This window comes from Borostomias antarcticus (assembly GCF_949987555.1).
Source record: "Borostomias antarcticus genome assembly, chromosome: 10".
Lineage (NCBI taxonomy): Eukaryota > Metazoa > Chordata > Actinopteri > Stomiiformes > Stomiidae > Borostomias > Borostomias antarcticus.
The window spans coordinates 11,391,910-11,410,145 of NC_140243.1; the positions used below are offsets into that span (position 1 = coordinate 11,391,910).

At 46.2% G+C, this 18,236-nt stretch overlaps 2 protein-coding genes across 2 annotated transcripts; one reads left to right on the forward strand and one right to left on the reverse strand.

The window, feature by feature from the left end:
- Positions 1–4,583: 4,583 nt before the first annotated feature.
- Positions 4,584–11,165, reverse strand: plpp6 (phospholipid phosphatase 6). The gene is made up of 2 exons (XM_084444296.1): positions 10,614–11,165; positions 4,584–8,165 (listed from the first exon to the last, which is right to left on the reverse strand). The coding sequence occupies exons 1-2, from the start codon at positions 11,092–11,094 to the stop codon at positions 7,798–7,800; spliced, it is 849 nt and encodes a 282-aa protein (XP_084300422.1). The 5' UTR covers positions 11,095–11,165; the 3' UTR covers positions 4,584–7,797.
- Positions 11,166–11,695: 530 nt separating this feature from the next.
- On the forward strand, positions 11,696–16,298 carry prdx6 (peroxiredoxin 6). The gene is made up of 5 exons (XM_084444297.1): positions 11,696–11,801; positions 13,143–13,299; positions 15,247–15,393; positions 15,555–15,701; positions 15,822–16,298. The coding sequence occupies exons 1-5, from the start codon at positions 11,710–11,712 to the stop codon at positions 15,945–15,947; spliced, it is 669 nt and encodes a 222-aa protein (XP_084300423.1). The 5' UTR covers positions 11,696–11,709; the 3' UTR covers positions 15,948–16,298.
- Positions 16,299–18,236: the final 1,938 nt, after the last annotated feature.

Below are 18,236 nucleotides of genomic sequence, written 5' to 3' on the forward strand. Positions count from 1 at the left end.
TGGACAAGTATCACACAGGATCACTTTATTACAGTGACAGTCCACTATGTAAATGAAAGCCAACTGAGACAGAAACTTCGACCCATTCAGTGTATCAGTCCCAAAGTGGTAGAGTAGTATGATAAGAGTATCGATAAGTATCGGTATCAATGAGCAATATCGGTATCGATACCGGTATCGATAAAATCCTAACGATACCTATCACTACATACAATGGTTCAGATCAAAACGTTGACAAAACTAGCACTTTTGAGAAAGTCTGATAATTGCTCTACCACCGTTTTGGTCATACAATGGATGTGGGTGGGTGTCATGGAATTTACAACTGGCCTCAAGACCTTTCAGATCTCAGCCTTTGTTCTTAAAACCTATTGATCCAGTCCCCTGTCTTTTGCTATTCCTAACACCTCTAAACCTTTGTCCTCTCTCTCCTTTGTAATTCCAAACACCTCCTGAACCTCTGTCCTCCCCCCTTCTTTGTAAGGACAAACACCCCTGCCGTGATATCCTCACCATGACGGGAAGGCCTCACACCTCAGACTTCCCGTCATGGCCTAGGCCAGGGGTGGCCAACCAGTCAGAGACTAAGAGCCACAAAAATTACTGTGGAACCACCCAGAGCCACACCATATATACCAGCGTTTCTCAACCTTTTTTTCAGTCACCGCACCCTTCATAAGTACTTAAAATCCCAAGGCACCCCAGTCTAAAATAAGAAGAAAAACGTTATTGTCCATTAAATATACATTTAAAGTTAATTTATTTAAAATGAATACATACAAGAAGATATTTTCTGACATAATATATTTTGTACTGGGTTGGGTTAGGCTGGGCTGGGCTGGACTGGGCTGGGTTAGGCTGGACTGGACTGGGCTGGGTTAGGCTGGACTGGGCTGGGCTGGGCTGGGTTAGGCTGGACTGGACTGGACTGGACTGGGCCGGGTTAGGCTGGGCTGGGTTAGGCTTGACTGGACTAGGCTGGGTTAGGCTGGACTGGTCTGGGTTAGGCTTGGCTGGGTTGGGTTAGGCTGGGCTGGACTGGGCTGGGTTAGGCTGGACTGGACTGGGCTGGGTAAGGATGGACTGGGCTGGGCTGGGCTGGACTGGGCTGGGTGAGGTTGGACTGGGCTGGGTTAGACTGGACTAGGCTGGGTTGGGCTGGACTGGGCTGGAGATTTGAGGCTTTGAAATGTCCCAATGATGTCTGGCATATCAGACAGAATGGCTTACCATTACGTTTTATGAAGAAAAAATGACTCTCCCACTCAGGTAAAAAATGTCCTGTGTTCGTCTTCATATTTTCTTTTCACTGCGCATTTCTTTCCAGCCATTCTTTGGTTGTGTACAGTAGCCTAGGCTACGTTAGCTTTTGTCGTAAAAGAGAATGACCCACGCAAAGCAAATTATTTTGTTTACAATTATTTTGTTACCAAGGTGATTTGCTACCTATATGATTGGTTTGAAGTGGTTCTCACGCGACTTCCTCGCGACCTAGCGAAACGAATCATATCCTACTGTATAGATTTTATGACAAATCTGCAATAAACTAAAGTGGGCGGGAAGAAATGCACAGCGAGAGAGAGAGAGAGACTAGAGAGAGAGAGAGAGAGAAACGTTCTTATGGAATGAATGAATTTATTTTTTTAATGAAAGGATGGAAGAGCCGCAAGCTTACTTTTTTTTAAATGAATGGATGGAGGAGCTGCACATTGACGGGCAAAGAGCCGCATAGGTTTGTGTCCGCTTTTCGCGTTTACCGTTGACAACGGAAGAGAGGGAGGGGAGGGCATTATTACAACGCATTTTGGGGCATTATTATTACACACTTTTAATCGAGAATCGATCGATCTCACCATGGGCCACATACAGTAGGCCTACACTGTTAAAGAAAAAAAAAGTAACTTTCAAAAGGGCACTTGCCTTGTCCAGAGGGCAAAGGGCAGGTGCTCTAGCACCAGGAGAGGAGGAGAGGGAAAGGAGCCTGTAGAGGTTTGAGACTGTTCCTCTCCTGCGGGCAATCTCCTCCAGCTTCTCATCCTTACCCCTGGGGCCCTTGATGGGGCTGTCCCAAATTAATATTCTGTCTAATGTGGCTTTAAGATGAGCATAGGTTAAGAAGGAGTTGTTATCCAGTCCTTTGTGAGCAGTTAACGTGAGCATTGAACTGTCACTCAGCACTTGTCCAAGCAATTATTTCTGTCAAGATTTGTCAGATAGAGGCTTCCCACCTGATGAGAACAGGTTGCTCCAGAGAGGACAAGAGGGAGGAAGATGCCATTGATACCCAGTTTGCTCAAACAGTATGATTTGGGTTCTCTAGTTTGGAGGGGGGACAGTAATACAATAGAAGATAAAGAAATGGACATGTTACTTTCCTTAATTAATTCCTTCCTGAGACATTCCCAGCTGCCCCTTGTCGCTATGTCTTGGTAACCCCATGCAAGTAGGAGTCTTGCAATGCAAGACTTGCATTGTACGACAGATAGTACAGAGATACATCTGGGCCACCTTGGGATCTCAGTTTTGAGAGTTTCTTGCGATTTATTCTGGGATTCTTGTCTTTCCACAGAAAGCTAGAAAACAGAGCGTCAATCCCTTGAAACCAGCCTTGTGGAATTTGTAGTGGGAGAGCAGAGGTGATGTGAGTTATCCCAGGTAGTTTATTTTTATCTGCTCTACCACAGAGAAAGCGTCCACCTTTGGATGTTGTCTCAAATTATTCTTAGAAGGGGAAGGTTGTTATCTCGTTAAGGGCAAAGGGCAGTCTTGTCTTGTGCGGAAGGGTTTGGATATCAAGCCATTAGTCTGATGGGACAGGACTATTATCGAGGGCCTTGAACCATAGAGATTGGTCCAAAACCGTACTTAGTATCTGGAACAGGTAAGGCCATTCTACTGTCGAAAGCTTTCTCCGCATCCAGTGATATTGCTACTACTGGGCACTGAAGAGAGCTAGCTTTTAGCATGACTTGGAGCAGTTTTCTCATATTGTTAGCTGAAAGTGTGCCTGGTATAAATCCTACCTGGTCTATGTGCACCAAAGAGGTGATGACTTTGTCTAGATGAAGAGACAGCACTTTCATACTCATTATTCAAAAGACTTGAGGGGACAGAAGTTGACCATGTCTAAGTGGTCTTTTCCCGGTTTTGGGAGGAGTGAGTTTGTGACCTCACACAATCGGGGGATGTTTTTGAGGAAATCCACCAGCTTATGCTTTCGAAAATTCAGCTTTATATAGTTTGGAATGAGAATCTTTGGTCCGAGACGATGTCCCCACTGCAGTCCCTTATTGCTGTTATTGATTGTATGCTCTTCTGCTGCTTTAGCTGAAAGGCTAACATTTTGCCCACTTTCAAAATACAGAGCATGACAGCAGTCTCATCATGGAGTAGGCTATTGCTTGGTTTTCCTTTCAATTTTCAACCTGCATTTGGCAGTTGAATAATTATCCAACCCCTGCAGGCTAATTTGAAGGCTTCCCACACTATCAGGATGGAGGACACTGAACTCATATTTATTCTAAAGAACTCTTCAGTTTCTTATTAAAGAGACAAACTCTGGGTCCTGCAATAGTGAGTTGTTGAATCTCCATCTTTTTGGTCTGTGCTGGTTGTTGAATATCAGGCTGAAAGTCATTGACACAGGTGCATGGTCCAATATGAGGATGCTGTGGATTTCTGTGTCAATAACATTCAGCGTATGGGAGTAGGAGTAGGAATTGTGTGCGTTTTAATAAAATGTATACTCTCGCTATTCTAGCTTGCTATTCTTGCACTTCAGCACTAGATTATGCTCTGAGTCACTTGTTTTAGAAAGGAGATGCACTTGTGAGTTCTGTCAAGTAGTAGTACATTGGCTTTTCCTACATTAAATGCAGGTGATGATGACATTAAATGCAATTATTGTAAGTTGCTTTGGATAAAAGGGTCAGCTAAATGACTGTAATGTCATGTAATTCCGCGCTTGTGGATTTACCAGTCGCCACACGTCAGTCGGTGCCAGTGAACTCATCATCTCTCTAAAGACTGCTGCTGGTCAACAATGGCATTACAGGCCAAATTGAAGTCACCACCCACCAACTAAAGAGCGCCAGCATACTGGGCAAACAGGGTGTTGAGGGCGGAAAGAAAGAAGGCCTGGGCTGAGTTTGGTTTGTTGTGTAGACATTGACCAGAGTGAGACCTCTCTCCAGCGTTTTTAATTCTGGAGAGTTCCTGACAGAGTCACATAGCGCCCATCATCCACTCTCAAATCCATTGGCATGAATGAGATTCTTTTAGCTACTAGTACTGTACACCAACACCACAGCTCCTGAACATGGAGAGAACACTTGATCCACCCATCTCTAATTTCAGAGACTCCCGGATGGTAAGATGGGTTTCTTTTATCATGGCAATGTCACAGTTCAATGAATGTAGATGCAATAGAATCTTGTTTTGTTTTTTTACTGGGATTCTTAAGATTCTTTTAAATTCTGAATCTAGTATCTAGCTGTTGGTTTAAACATTTTCAATCAAAAGAAGACAGGCTTCAACAATGCATTATCAATAAAAAGCTCAAACAATGGCTTAAGCCACCCTCTCCTCTTTTTATTAAGACAAACCTCCAAAACACAGATAGTAACAGCTATGCTTGACAGATAGAATCAACTCCACAATTTTCTGTTTTCAAATGGACATCTACAGTGCTACATACATTTGACATTATATTTCATATTAGGGGTTATACAATAAACACACAAGCTACAATATATGAAAAAAGGAATCTGAGTATACTATACAGTAGCTGTTGGTGTGAGTTACAAGGCATGGTGTGTTGGCAGGTGTTGACTGTTGTGGAAGTTAAAGAAATGCTCATGTTTGTTTTTATTAAAGATGACATATTTTGTAATGCTTGCTTTTAAATAAAGTATATTGCTTTTGCCTATGGCTGCCTATGGGTTGTATTGCTGTATCATTCTACTATTTCTCTCTGTGCATTTAAAATAAATAATGGACATACTGATGGTCTGGAAATTCTTCTTATTGATGATTACGGACAATTGGATTCTTAATTTATTTCACACTGTAGAGAAAGCATGCTTGGAGGCGGTTTCTGAAGGTGCCCCAAACTGGTTCCCAGTCCTCACCCCCCAACGGTTACGTGCTACATGTAGATTTGTAAATATTAGATGAGCAATAGTGACATGGAACTGTCCACTACATGTCCAGCAATAGGAAGTGGCCTCGGCCATATTGCTGAGGTGAGAAAGCTTCCCAGATCTTCACTCATCTCTCTAGGAGTTGAGACAGTGGATCACTTGAGGTACTGTACGATGGGGCACGAGAACAGTGAGGTCATCCTTACTGCGATTTTTAACAGATCTGTGGCTGCTTTGGCCAGATGTTAAGGCTCATCTGGGGTTAAAATGAAGTGTTCGTAGTGGCTCAGTTGGTTGGAGCGTAGAGCTTGCAGCACAAATATTGTGGTTTTGAATCCACCACGGACCACAGGTAGGTCAACCAATCTACTTTATCGGTGCATTGCATTGGAATGTCTGCTACAAGATTAGGGCCACACTATCAGGATGGAGGGCATGGTAAATCAATCACACAATCACCAAACTCAAGACTATTACTAATAGATCACACAGCATGGGTGGCAGATAGTCACATGGTGCATTTCAACAGTCTCTATGGGGCGTCTGGTCAACAGTCAGGGACAGGTCAGTCTGGCTTCACCAACACCGCATGCGTTACCGAGCTAGGAACCACACATCGCCCACGAGAAGCTACATCAAAAGAGCTGAGGTGGGTGAAGCTGTGCCATCGTCTCTCTCCGAGAGGGAAAGAGAGAAGGGATGAGAGAACGAGAGCGGGGGGAACTAAAAAAAGAGAGAGAGCGAAGGACAACACGCTGCTCCTCCACATTTCATCAGAGTGGGGGAGTACTGAGTGGATGGCCTGTTCACATATGCGTGCGCGCACGCACACACATGTGATGGATTCTGCACATCTCACAGAAGTTTGTTGTTCTCCTCTAAATGTCTATAGTGCAGGATCCACTCTGCAAATAAGAGCATAGCGATGGCGTGTGACCAACAGGACGAAGGAGAGGGACATGGCGGTCTGGATGAGGACAGAAAGCCCAGGATTGGGCATCTAAGGACAGGGTAGAAGGGGTCAATAGCCTCTGTGACTGAAAGGTTTAATCTGGGAAACATTAACAAAGTCTATTAACACAGACACAAGCATGCAGTTTAACTTTTAATTAAGATTGTTTCACAGTGAAAAGTGCTTTATAAATCAAATTAATTATTCTAATATTATAACTTAAGACAAATATAAATGATGCACTTGTGAGTTCTGGCAAGTAGTAGTACATTGGCTTTTCCTAAGTTAAATGCAATTATTGTAAGTCGCGTTGGGTAAAAGCGTCAGCTAAATGACTAATGTAATGTAAATACAAAGTAGCTAGTACAAGTGGGAATAATCGACCCCCCCCCCCTTCAGATTAAGTCAGCAGCACTGTAAATCTCTTATCAAAATGTGTCCCAAACCAAGGCCAAACTCTGGCCCTTGCCTGCAGTTGCACAACAAATCAAACAGCGTAAATATTTGATCTGAAACACTGCGTACCTGTCTCTGCAGGATCACGTCTCAGAGCTGTGATTGGCTGGGGTTTGGGAGTTGGGTTTTATCTTACATCTTATTTTCTCTTGCTTTTATTGGGCTTTATTATATACCTTATGTTCCTTGTTTTTATGTCTTTTTTTATGTGAAGCATTCTGTGCATGAAATTTCTTTGTTATAAAGGACTTTGAGCTACATTTTGAAAGGTCAAAGGTGCTATACAAATAAAGTTTCCCAGGACTCAACGGTCCTGGGAAAGAACGTTTGGAATGAAAACAGCCCAACGCCTCCCTTGTCTGGTTAAAACATTCTTGATATTTAGGCCTTATTGTTGAGCATGCTTCTTTTTTTCTTACCTCAATAAAAAGCCAATTTCTAAAGCCCTTTACAGATTAATATCAATACATTTCACAGTGAAAGAGAAAAACAGACAATGAAACTTACAAGTCTGATGTAAATTTACTACATAAATGGATGCTCGTTAAATTATGCTCACTTCACTGTGCCTCACTGACACTCAAAACGACTGCTCTTAATTAACCAACTATTAATTTTCCCTCAGAGAAACAGCTGAGGACAAACTCCATCTATAAATGCTCCTCCCTCGCACGCACGCACGCACGCACACACCATCCATTGATTCAGATCCTTAAAACTCTCAAATTTCAGCAGGATAAAACAAAAAAAGTGGATTCTTGCCTCCCACTCAGTGCAAGGCTGATCCCCAGTGAGCTGTACTGGGGGCTACGCATCTCCTCCCAGGCTAAGCAACCACATCGATATTCCTCCATTCTACCCATGTTTCTTTCCTTCTCTGCCTCTGCCTCTCCCTCTCCCTCCCACACACACACACACACACACACACACACGCATACACACACACACACGCATACACACACACACACACACACACACACACACAGTCATTTATGAGAACCAATTGCGGCGCTGTGAATACTGTTCAAGTCTGCGTGGCGTGATGCTGCATGGATCAGTACCATCACTGTTTTGTTTAGCTAGCGAGTCTTGGGTATGAGGGGGCATCTTTTGACTGGCTGGTTGCAGTCTTTTTCTTTAGCAAATGGCGGTGAGAGTGACAGGAGACACGTCCAATGACGCGTTGAGATGAGGCCAACAGGCTGCCAGGGGCGGGGCTTCCTAACCCCTCCTTCCCGCTACTCCGTCTCAGAAGAGCTGACCCAGCAGCCCCTGCAGGCTTTGCGGCGCCATCCAGAGCATCTCCACCAGGTGGTACTGGCAGTAGCCCATGCCGAAGCCGAACAGCACGTCGGTCACGTTGTGGCGTCCCAGCAGCACTCGGCTGAGCCCCACCAGGCCGGCCCACAGCAGCACCAGGACCCGCAGGGGCGCCGCCAGGACCAGGTGGGCCAGCAGGAAGCGGCCGCACATGGCGGCGCGGGTGGCGTGGCCCGAGGGGAAGGAGTAGCGGTCCACGGAGAAGGTGGCGAACATGTCCATGCGGTTGTGGGACGGCCGACGCCGACGGACCACTGCCTTCACGATGCCCACCAGGATCAGATCTAGCAGCAGGGCTGGGGGGGGGGGGGGGTGGCAACATACTGTTAGCAAACACAGCAGGTACACACACACACACACACACACACACTATCAGAGCAAACACAGGGAACACACAAACAAGCTGTTTCTGCGTAAACGGGCAACATGGGAACTCTCAAATGCACAGTCACACTCAACTGAACACAGACAGTTGTAAATCCTGTAGATTGTACTATCACTACCACCAAAGAAGAGATAACAGGATAGTCCATATACATAAGTAACATGACTATGATACATATTTCTCTGCCTCCTGTGTTCCGCGTCCTGTATGCTTGTGCTATAGAGATAAGACGAAGAACAGGATGGGGCTGCTGGAATTAATTAGTGTTCTGATTCTCACGGTCATAGTGATGGCCAAACAGACGTCATCACCTCTCTCTGTTACATAATATTACGCTCACAACACGTTTGATCTCAACACCCACCTACTCACGACACGGACGTGATTGATGATCCTGACACCCACCTCTCCCGACCACTCATACATGTGACAATGACAGCCTCGGAAGTGAGGAGAGAGAGAGATGCAGTCTCTTTTCCGCAAAGGTGACATTACACTAGACTGTACAAGAGTAGCTGGTATTGGCTCTCCTCTCATGCATATCTCCCTCTGTCCAATCACTCACACTCACACACACACACAGACACGCAAGCACGGTCACACACACGCAAACACAGTCACACACACGCAAACACAGTCACACACACGCAGCTGGTCTGAGCTAGCGATTCAGGCGCTCTGATTATTCTATGTACAGGATAGCCAAGCACCAGCTCATCCTAGTGAGCGATACACAGAGACCGACGGAGAGGAGCTGCACCGTCACTAGCGAAGCCGCAGGACGTCCGCACAGCCAGCATAGACCCTATATACTGTAGAGAGAAGAACTACTGCATGTTAGGGAGGGACATTCAACGGGCTACTCAGAGGGACACAATCTGCCATACCGCTACATTGCAAATAACTCATGGATGAATCAATTCATTTCAAGATAAACTCAATGTATTTTTAAGATAAAATAAGATGAACTTTAATAATCCCTGGGGGGGGATTATTTCTTTCCCTATCGGTGGTCCTCCAGTTATGAGTGTTCCTCCAGCAGACTGCTCCGCCTGAGCCGGGCTAGTCCCCCTGGTGGTGGTCTGCATGGCAACAGATGACACTCTGCAGCTCACCTCAGACAGTACTGTAGGCCTATGTGCCTCTGCTGACAGGGAAGCAAGCCTGCCTGACATCTAGCTAAATCATTGAAGTGTGTGTGTGTATCAGTGGCTGCGTTCCGAATCGCATACTTCTACTACTTACTACCAGTACCTACTACAGCTGCCCTTAGAAAGTATGTACTTTGCAAGCAGTAGGCATCCAATTGGGACATACTACCTTGTCATAACATTATGCCTTGAAATTTACATCTACAGCTGTCACGACTCGCACATGTGACGTACATTTCCGCTGCGCACAGGATTGTGGGTCAGAATAGCCAGAAAAGCCTACTGCATTGCATACTGCAAAATACGACCGGATGTAGTAGGACATCCTGGTATTTTTGCCATACTGCATGTGGCATACTATGTATTGGGACATACTACATCCTGTTTTGGAATACTATATAGTAGGGTAGTTTGCGATTCGGAACGCAGCCAGTGTCATACACACTGCATTAGTGAACCCTCCTCATTCTTGCTCCCAACCAAACCACAGTGATGTGCACCAGCACAGCCAACATAATTATCGGCTATGAGCGTTTAAATGTTTTGTCTTGGCGTAAATTACTCGAATGTGAACTGTAAATGTCTTTAGGTGAGTGTTTAGGTGGGATTAAACAAAGCACAACATATCAGGCTCGCCGTCGTCACCTTAGCCGAGTTGTGGGTGAGGAGAGGTGAGAGATGGACAGATCTCTGGAGGATGGGGATGATGGAGGGAGTGGGAGGACAGGAGGCACGGGAACTGAAGGTGACAGGTGAGCAGTTAGGCCCATAGTTGAGAAGGAGCTAGCATCAACGGAAGGAAAAAGCAAAAGAACAGGGAGAAAGAAAAAAAACAGATGGTGAAGGGAGGAGTGTTTGTGTGTGAGAGAGAGTGTGAGTGAGTGTGTGTGAGAGAGTGTGTGTGTTTTACTATAGAAGGTAAGGGAGATGATGTGAGGTGGATCAGGATGCATGAGTATTTAAGACGGGAATACTTTCTACCAGAAGCATCTGGTGCATCTCAGTAGTCTCTCTCTCTCTACACTGATCTGACAACACAGATGGTGGTGAAACAGTAGGCAACGGCAGACAACGATCCCTCCTCTATTGGTAGGCAGATTCAACTTCTTTCACATCACTGCAGATGGAAGGAGGTGGCTTGACTACCGGGCGTCACTTAGATCAATGAGATGCACACGTATAAACAAAAACGACAAAGATGTGTTTACCCATGAACAGGTTGAGCATGACTTCTTGTCCCGCAGCGCTGTCGCTCTTGTACAGGCAGTAAGCAGTCCCAACAAGCCAAGGGATGCCGTGTCCCGAAATCTCAATCAGTTTCATCAATGGACGAATACTGCCCCATGACGAGTCCTCGCAGGCGCACACCCCCAGTCGCTTAGAAAGCCACAGGTCGATGGCGAGAAGGGAGCTCAGGGCTATCCCGACAAAAGAAGGATTGAGCCGCATACAGTCCTCTTCGGGCATAACCTGTGCTCCCGTGGAAGACGTGGAAGAGCCGGAGCCGCGACGCCGGGTAGGACTTTCCGACGCCCGCAGTCGAGCTGCGGCTGGGTCTGAGCCCTGGCGCTGGAGAAGGTGGGGAGGTGGGGTTCGGTTCAGCGACATGAACTCGTAGCGCCCATTGGTACTACTGAGAACAGGGCTTCCTCCGCTCCGACCGGCATTTTTAGCTTTCGGAGATGGCATTTTGTTTATTTTTTTGGATTTGGCTAGAAGGTAAAATTCAAATTTTCTGCAGTCGGACGTTGTCTGCAGTGCCAGTGAGTGTTGTCGCTCTTCTTAATACATCGCTTTACAGATGACAAATTCTCTCACGTCCAGTATTGCTTTGAGGCAACGCCATCTTTGATGGGACAGTTTGCTTACGTGTAGATCACGTGACACACAGTGAAGCAAAGTAAGGAAGGTAACAACCTGAATAAAATAATAATAATAATAACCCCTCCGCCCCCAATAAAAAACAATATCAATATCAACACGTCTCTGTTCAATAACTATAGGCCCAGGTCTGTTATTGATTAACAAAATCAATTAGTAAAATCAACAGTGGGTATAGCCAAAATCACGTGTAAAATACTGTGTTTTGTTAGCCTCATGAAACTGTTCTGGTCTCGAGTGTGGTGTGATATCTAACCTTCTGTAGGGTAATTACTTGTGTTACGCGCGTCGTCTCTAAAATGTGACATGTCACCTGATAATCTTTGACCAATGCGCCCGATATAGACACGTGCTGAACGGTTTCATTCATAATCACAGCGTGAACTCCATTTTCTCTCTCGCATCGCAGACAGGACTGTCGACATGGTTGGGATCCTTCTGGGAGACGTGTTCCCAAACTTCGAAGCCGATACAACGATTGGCAAAATCAAATTCCACGAATTCCTGGGAAACTCGTAAGTGCATCCTTAAGTTCACAGTATAGCCTAGGCTACTCTTTGCAACATCCAATGGACAGATGGCGTGCGGAACGCGCAGCAGACTACAGCAAGGTTATCAATTTGGAAATTAGTTTAGGCTACACCAGGTAAATTATTATTTAAACACAACCTCGTGTCATGGGCATTGTATATCGATCTTAGATCAGTTTGACCAAAGCCTAAACAATTGTCTAGTTCTAGTTCTGAAGTTGATGATCTGCGACACCTCGTGGCCTGAACGTTGTTATGAAATAGACTAATCATACAATGCTTACTTGACCCATTCGTAGGCTACATTCTCAACATGTAGGCGAGGATGCTCACTAATCAGTGTTTAATTTAGTCCCGCACAAGCCGTTTGGCGCAATATTGTTTGTTTTAGAACTTGTATACACATTTTCTTGTGAACTCTAATAGTGTAGGCTATAATATTTTTGCAATATATTTGTGCGGTTACGGCCGCGATTTTGCTGGTAAACAACGCGTGCCTGCGTAGACAAAAGCTCGTATTTTCGTTTGCAGCACTTCCAACCGCAGCTAAAAGGAAGCAGACTCACTCAAACATCAACACAGAACACCTGTTGCACTACGCCCTATAGTTTCTAACCTCCGTATCATTTGAGACAATTAGTGGGGAGAACAGAACCGGTTCCGCAGGTTCTTGTTATACGGGCTATCATGGTTTACCCTGTGGGGATTTTAAACGGTGTGGCCCTATAAAATGGCATCATAGAAAAGAGAAGGAAATTACTACTGTTGGTGCTGGTTACCAGTTCTCCTTTCACTGCACTGTTCCAAGACTGGCACCAAACACGTTCCCAGTATCAAGCACTATGTGCTACATTGATTTGTATGAATGGTGCTGTATAAATAAAACGACATGGACGTTGACAGTATAACATAACATCACAAGTTTTTTAACTTTGAACTTAGGGCTGTAGAACTCCAGCTGAAGATGTGATAATTTAGTCTGTCCTCCCTCACTACGCGGTAAAAAAAAATTCCCACTGGTCTTAGGTGTCCTAGCCCTGCACCTGCATATACCCCACCAGGCCGCCCGCTGCTCTGGTCTGGGGCAGCTTGTTTGGGCGTTTTTCCTCTACAGAGAATCGGTATTTATCAGTTCGTCTCATCCTCCCTTTTTCCTGTCCGCTCTTCACGCCTCGTTTCTCATCCCTCACCCACCTCCTCCTCCTCCGTGTCTCTCCTACTCCTTTATCATCCCGTCCCCTGGTCTTTCTCTCTTCTCTCTCTCTCCCCCCCCCCCCCCCCCCCCATCCCTTCTCTCTCACCCCCCCGCTCCTCTCTCTTCTCCAGATGGGGCATCCTGTTCTCTCACCCCCGTGACTTCACTCCCGTGTGCACCACCGAGCTGGCCTGCGCAGCCAACATCAGCCATGAGTTCAAGAAGCGCGGCGTGAAGATGATCGCCCTGTCAATCGACAGTGTTGAGGACCATCATGGCTGGAGTAAGGTATGTAACGCACACACACACATTCCACATCCAGTGTTAAGTGCATAGCTCATTCTCCAAGGAGAGAAAGGGCTCTACGGTTCAATGGTAGCGGTCAACATGGGTTTCATGATGATTTTTTATACACAGCGTTAGAGATTGCATAACTGCAGCCCCTCAAGATTTACTACCATAACTGAACACTTGTCAGCTATGAACTCTCCCCACCTCACTCCCCACCCATCTACACACACACACACACGCTCACAATATAAATCACCCTGTCCAATCCCCTCCGAGTCCAATCTGAACAGATGAAGCTTAGCAGCACACCGATGGCTGTATCTCAACAGTGTGACATACTCCCTCAATGTTTCATATCTCATATCTCTGTTGACCAGGGAGTGTTCCTTGCATTTTACGGCATGTTTCTATCTGGACATTCTGTAATCTGCTATATGGAACCTTGTTTCAATGTTCATTATCTCTGACCTCAGGTCAGTGTCTTTGGCCCTCTTTCTCCCTCTGGCCCTCTTTCCCCCTCTGCTACATTTGTCCAGCTGTGTTGCATTGATAAGGTTAAGGGAAGGGTACAGCTTTCAACTAACAACAGGTACAAAAGATGGCTAGCATACGTCTCCTAAGTTCCTATGGAGCGTTGTCTGCGATTAGCTATGTCCTCAGAAATGAACACGCCACAATATACACGCTTGTCTATGAATTTGCATAGTTAAACAGCACGTTTACCGCAGGCTTAAGGGCTAAGCAGCTAGTCATAAGGTAGCCTCTCTCCCTTAAACAGTTGCACAAGCCCTGTTTTGTGTTGGCCCTCTCTGATTGGCTGTAGCTAGGTTGCTACGTTACAGCACCCCCCTTAGGGCCTCGGATTGGTTCAACAGGGAGGAGAGTTCAACAAGTTCTGGTCTTACACTAGGCCTTTAATGATTGGACAGAAAGCTTTGCCTAGGCACCGCCCCTCTCCAAAGAACAAGCTTTGTGGAATATTGACTGCTCTCTTGTAGGATGGATGGATGTTAATTTATGAGTTAGAAAATGAAATTCTGCTATGAGAGCTTTCACTTGTCTTTTTGTTTTTTGAAGCAGTCGGTATGTTTTTATTTTATTTTTTTAATTGTATTACTTTGTGGTGAAGACCCCCTACCTTTTCTTTGTCTCCCTCTGTGACACACACACACACACACACCTGGCTAAAAACCTCTTCCCACAGTGTGGACTGTTTGCTTTGTTTGAAACGGTGGTGAGTTGAACACCCTGTTGTGTGTGTTGTTTTAGTTGGATCCATTGCGTGCACTGCCTCTTTAATATGACGGGGTTTATACTGTATACAGATCGCTGCTGATTGGGTTAGGGTTGACACACTCACCAAATGAGAGAGAACCTACCTCATAGTCCGTGTCACACCGCTACAAGGAAACATGTCTTTCAACCTGGAAACCGTAGCAAAATGGTGCACACCGTTTTCAGATTGAACGTGCCCCAGAACAAGAAGTGTTAACGTGAGGACATGACCACCATCTGCAGTAAGACAGTAGTACCTCCGTTCACTGTTGGGAGTTGTGTGTCTGTGAAAGAGCTTATGTCACGGTGTTAGATGAAAGTCCAGGGCCCTCACTGCAGGTTACAGGTCATACTAGAACTGTACAGCTTTATCTACAAAACCACAGATCTACTGATAACTGCTGAGGCACTTATAGAACAGAAGTATGCATTCATCCACCGTCTTGCAGTGGACAGGTGTGTAAAGGCATTGATGTCCGTGCGGACTCAGCCCTAACACCCTGAACCGTCTCACAGACTCCCATGTTGGCATAAACCACCGACGAACATGCTTGCACAATGGAGTGTAATATGTCAGTTAGGGAGTCTGTTAAGAGGGGCTTGTTCTTGTCGTGTGAGTAAGTGATGATGACTGCTCAAAACCAACCCCCTGATCCCCTCCGTGTCCAGGATGTGATGGCGGTGAGCAGTGGGGCGGCCGACTCCCCTCTGCCCTTCCCCATCATCGCCGACCTCAAGCGAGAGCTGTCCGTCCAGCTAGGCATGCTGGACCCTGACGAGCTGGACAAGGATGGCATGCCCCTCACTGCCCGCTGCGTGAGTGGTGTACATACAAAACACCGTTCGCTGATGTTAAATCAAATCTAGAGGATGAACAACAGGACAGGACTCTCTTTTTTGGGGGGGGTAAACCTCTTTCCTCAGGGTCCGCCCTTTTTTAAATTTGGTAAACCCCTTCCTCTGGCTCCGCCCTCCAGGTGTTCGTGATTGGCCCGGACAAGAAGCTGAAACTGTCCATCCTCTATCCCGCCACCACGGGGCGCAACTTTGACGAGATCATCAGGGTCATCGACTCTCTGCAGCTTACTGCACAGAAGAAGGTTGCCACGCCCGTCAACTGGAAGGTAAACGCAGCACCTGCACTGCACTTATTTTTATAGTTAGTTCAACATTGAACGGTTAGCTCTGGCCGTCTACATCTGGATATTTCAGCTCAGTAAACTCTCTCTCCCCCTCCTCCTCAGCCTGGTGACAAGGTCATGGTCATCCCCTCTCTCTCCGACGCCGAAGCCGCCGCCCTCTTCCCCAACGGTGTGACCACCAAAGAGGTGCCTTCTAAGAAGAACTACCTGCGCTACACTCAGCCCTGAAGAGCTTTCTAGAGGTGTCACTTCCTCCACACAGTCTAGTCCAGTCAAGTTACAGTAGCACGGGCGGAGTTAAACAGTTAGTATGGTGACTGTGCACTTTTGCTTGTAGGAAAAGTTTTGGGGTTTTGTAGGCCGTATTGCCATAACATCAATAAGTATTAAGAGAGATATGCATATGGAGCTAGAGTGGGCAACACTTTTAACCTACTTTCAAGTGCGCTTTTACGTAACTTTCATGTTTGGCAGTTTAGATGCACTGATCAAAGTCTACTGCTTTTGGGCTAAGCATCCATATATAGTCATGTGGTCAGTTACAATGTAAAACGTCAATAAAACCTCTTTTGTAACGACTACTGTGATTTATAACTGTGGTGACTACTGTGATTTATAACTGTGGTGTAACAGGCCTGGGTTTACCTTGAACTTTTGTGACAGGGCTGCTGTCCTCAAATTAATGCATTCCTTCCAATAGTTGATCATTGATGAGACCAGTTGAAGGGTTACGTTGGTCTGCTTTTGTTGCCTTGCTCAGTAATCTATAGGAATTTACCTTGTCAAGGGAAGAAAACAATAGAATATAATTTGAACAGGAAATATGATTTTACTTTGAAAGGTAACTCATAATCTGTTAGTAATAGATGGTGGACTATTGGTGAAGTGAGGGAGATTCCAGTGCTGTATCTAATAACATGGGACGTACAGTTGGTTCACTTACTGTTGCCAAATGTACTTGGATAAAAGCGACTGCAAAATGTTAAAATTAAACCTAGCAAGGTCCACAACAGTACCTCACTCTGCCAGTAGGTGGCAGCAGAGTACAACTCATGGGGCCTAGGGAACCCAGGACCCAGGCAGCGATCTTGAATTTGAGAGGACATGGGGCACCAAATAACCTACTTGTGGTAATGCAAATCAGAAAGTTATTTATGGGAACATGCTTGCCAGCGGTGGAGTTTACCCAGAGCAGGTTACGTGTGAGATGGATTGCCCTGCATAAATGACTGCCAACTGTCTATAGCCTACCAGTAAAGCCTGAGATCTCCCTGACAGCCAGGCAGTAACACTAGAGGAGAAACTGAAGACATGGGCATGGTGTCGCTTACCTCCCAGAGTTATTCAACCCACATAGCCGAGGATCATATAGCGCGCACACACAAACACACTACACTCACTGCCCTGGAATTCTGAGCTCGGTGGAATTTCAAGGTCAAAGACAAAGAGAGGGGGATTCCCTTGGCGGCTCCGGGGATGGAAGGAGCAGAGCCAGAAAAAACGCGAGGACAGGAGAAGGAGTAGGATGGCTGTGGAATGTCTTTGAGCGCATAGACCCCTCCTCCCCATACACACCGTTGCCGGGACACAGTGAATCATAGAGGCCTTCGGGCTCCATTTTTCTGTTGCACTCCGCCAACCCGCTCCGTCTTGTGCCCTGTCTGAGGACTAGGGTCAGCTCCATCCAACCTGTTTGCTTTCTGTAATTAGGTTGCAGCTGAAAAGACGGACGCTAGTACACGGAGAGAGAGCAGAAAGAGGACAGAGGGAGGAATATATAAAGTTTAGTGCAAGTTACCCTGCTTGTCCTTTAGATGGCAGTAGCGCTACAGCCCCCACTAACCCCCCCCCCCCCACCACCACACCTCCACGTGTACACATCCAACCAACACTAACAATGTGATGTGCTGTAAGACAAGCGGTCAAATAAGTTTAGAACAATCACTCACTTCTCTCTTGTGAGGAACGAATGAGAGGACATAATGTTTACAGTGGAGCAGCTCTGTCCCTGTGAAGGGCAGCAGCGCCGCACTCACACACACAAACTACAGGGGAGTTGCACATGTGGCATAAACACGCTGTGCTGCGAGTGTAAACACTGGGAATATTTTTTGGCATCTCTTGTCTGATGAAAACACCGTCTGACGGACTGGTCGCGGTCCCCCTCTCCTCCCTCTCGTACGTGTTTGCTCTCTCAAGCTGTTGCTCTGTGTCTTGGAGACCCTGTCATTCACACCCCCTCGGTGACACACACACACACACACTCTGACTAGATGGATCAAATGCATTGCTCAGATGCCAGCCCACAATGGCAAGTGTCAGAGCACAATTAGCACTCAGCGGCCTCAGTGGCCTGGTCACGCAGTCCACTCCATGCCCCCTTCAATACCCCTCACTTCTCTCTCTCTCTCTCTCTCTCTCTCTCTCTCTCTCTCTCTCTCTCTCTCACACACACACATACACACACACATATTCCCCTCTCCTCACCCCAGCTCACCTCACCCCTCACCCCCAATC

Bases quoted from the DNA above. Each gene is read 5' to 3' on its own strand.
- plpp6 (XM_084444296.1), bottom strand. From the start codon at position 11,094: ATGCCATCTCCGAAAGCTAAAAATGCCGGTCGGAGCGGAGGAAGCCCT. The intron at 8,166-10,613 runs GTAAACACATCT...CCCCCCCCCCAG, and splicing joins CATGCTCAACCTGTTCATGG to CCCTGCTGCTAGATCTGATC.
- prdx6 (XM_084444297.1), top strand. From the start codon at position 11,710: ATGGTTGGGATCCTTCTGGGAGACGTGTTCCCAAACTTCGAAGCCGAT. The intron at 15,394-15,554 runs GTGAGTGGTGTA...TCCGCCCTCCAG, and splicing joins TGCCCCTCACTGCCCGCTGC to GTGTTCGTGATTGGCCCGGA. The intron at 15,702-15,821 runs GTAAACGCAGCA...CCTCCTCCTCAG, and splicing joins CCACGCCCGTCAACTGGAAG to CCTGGTGACAAGGTCATGGT.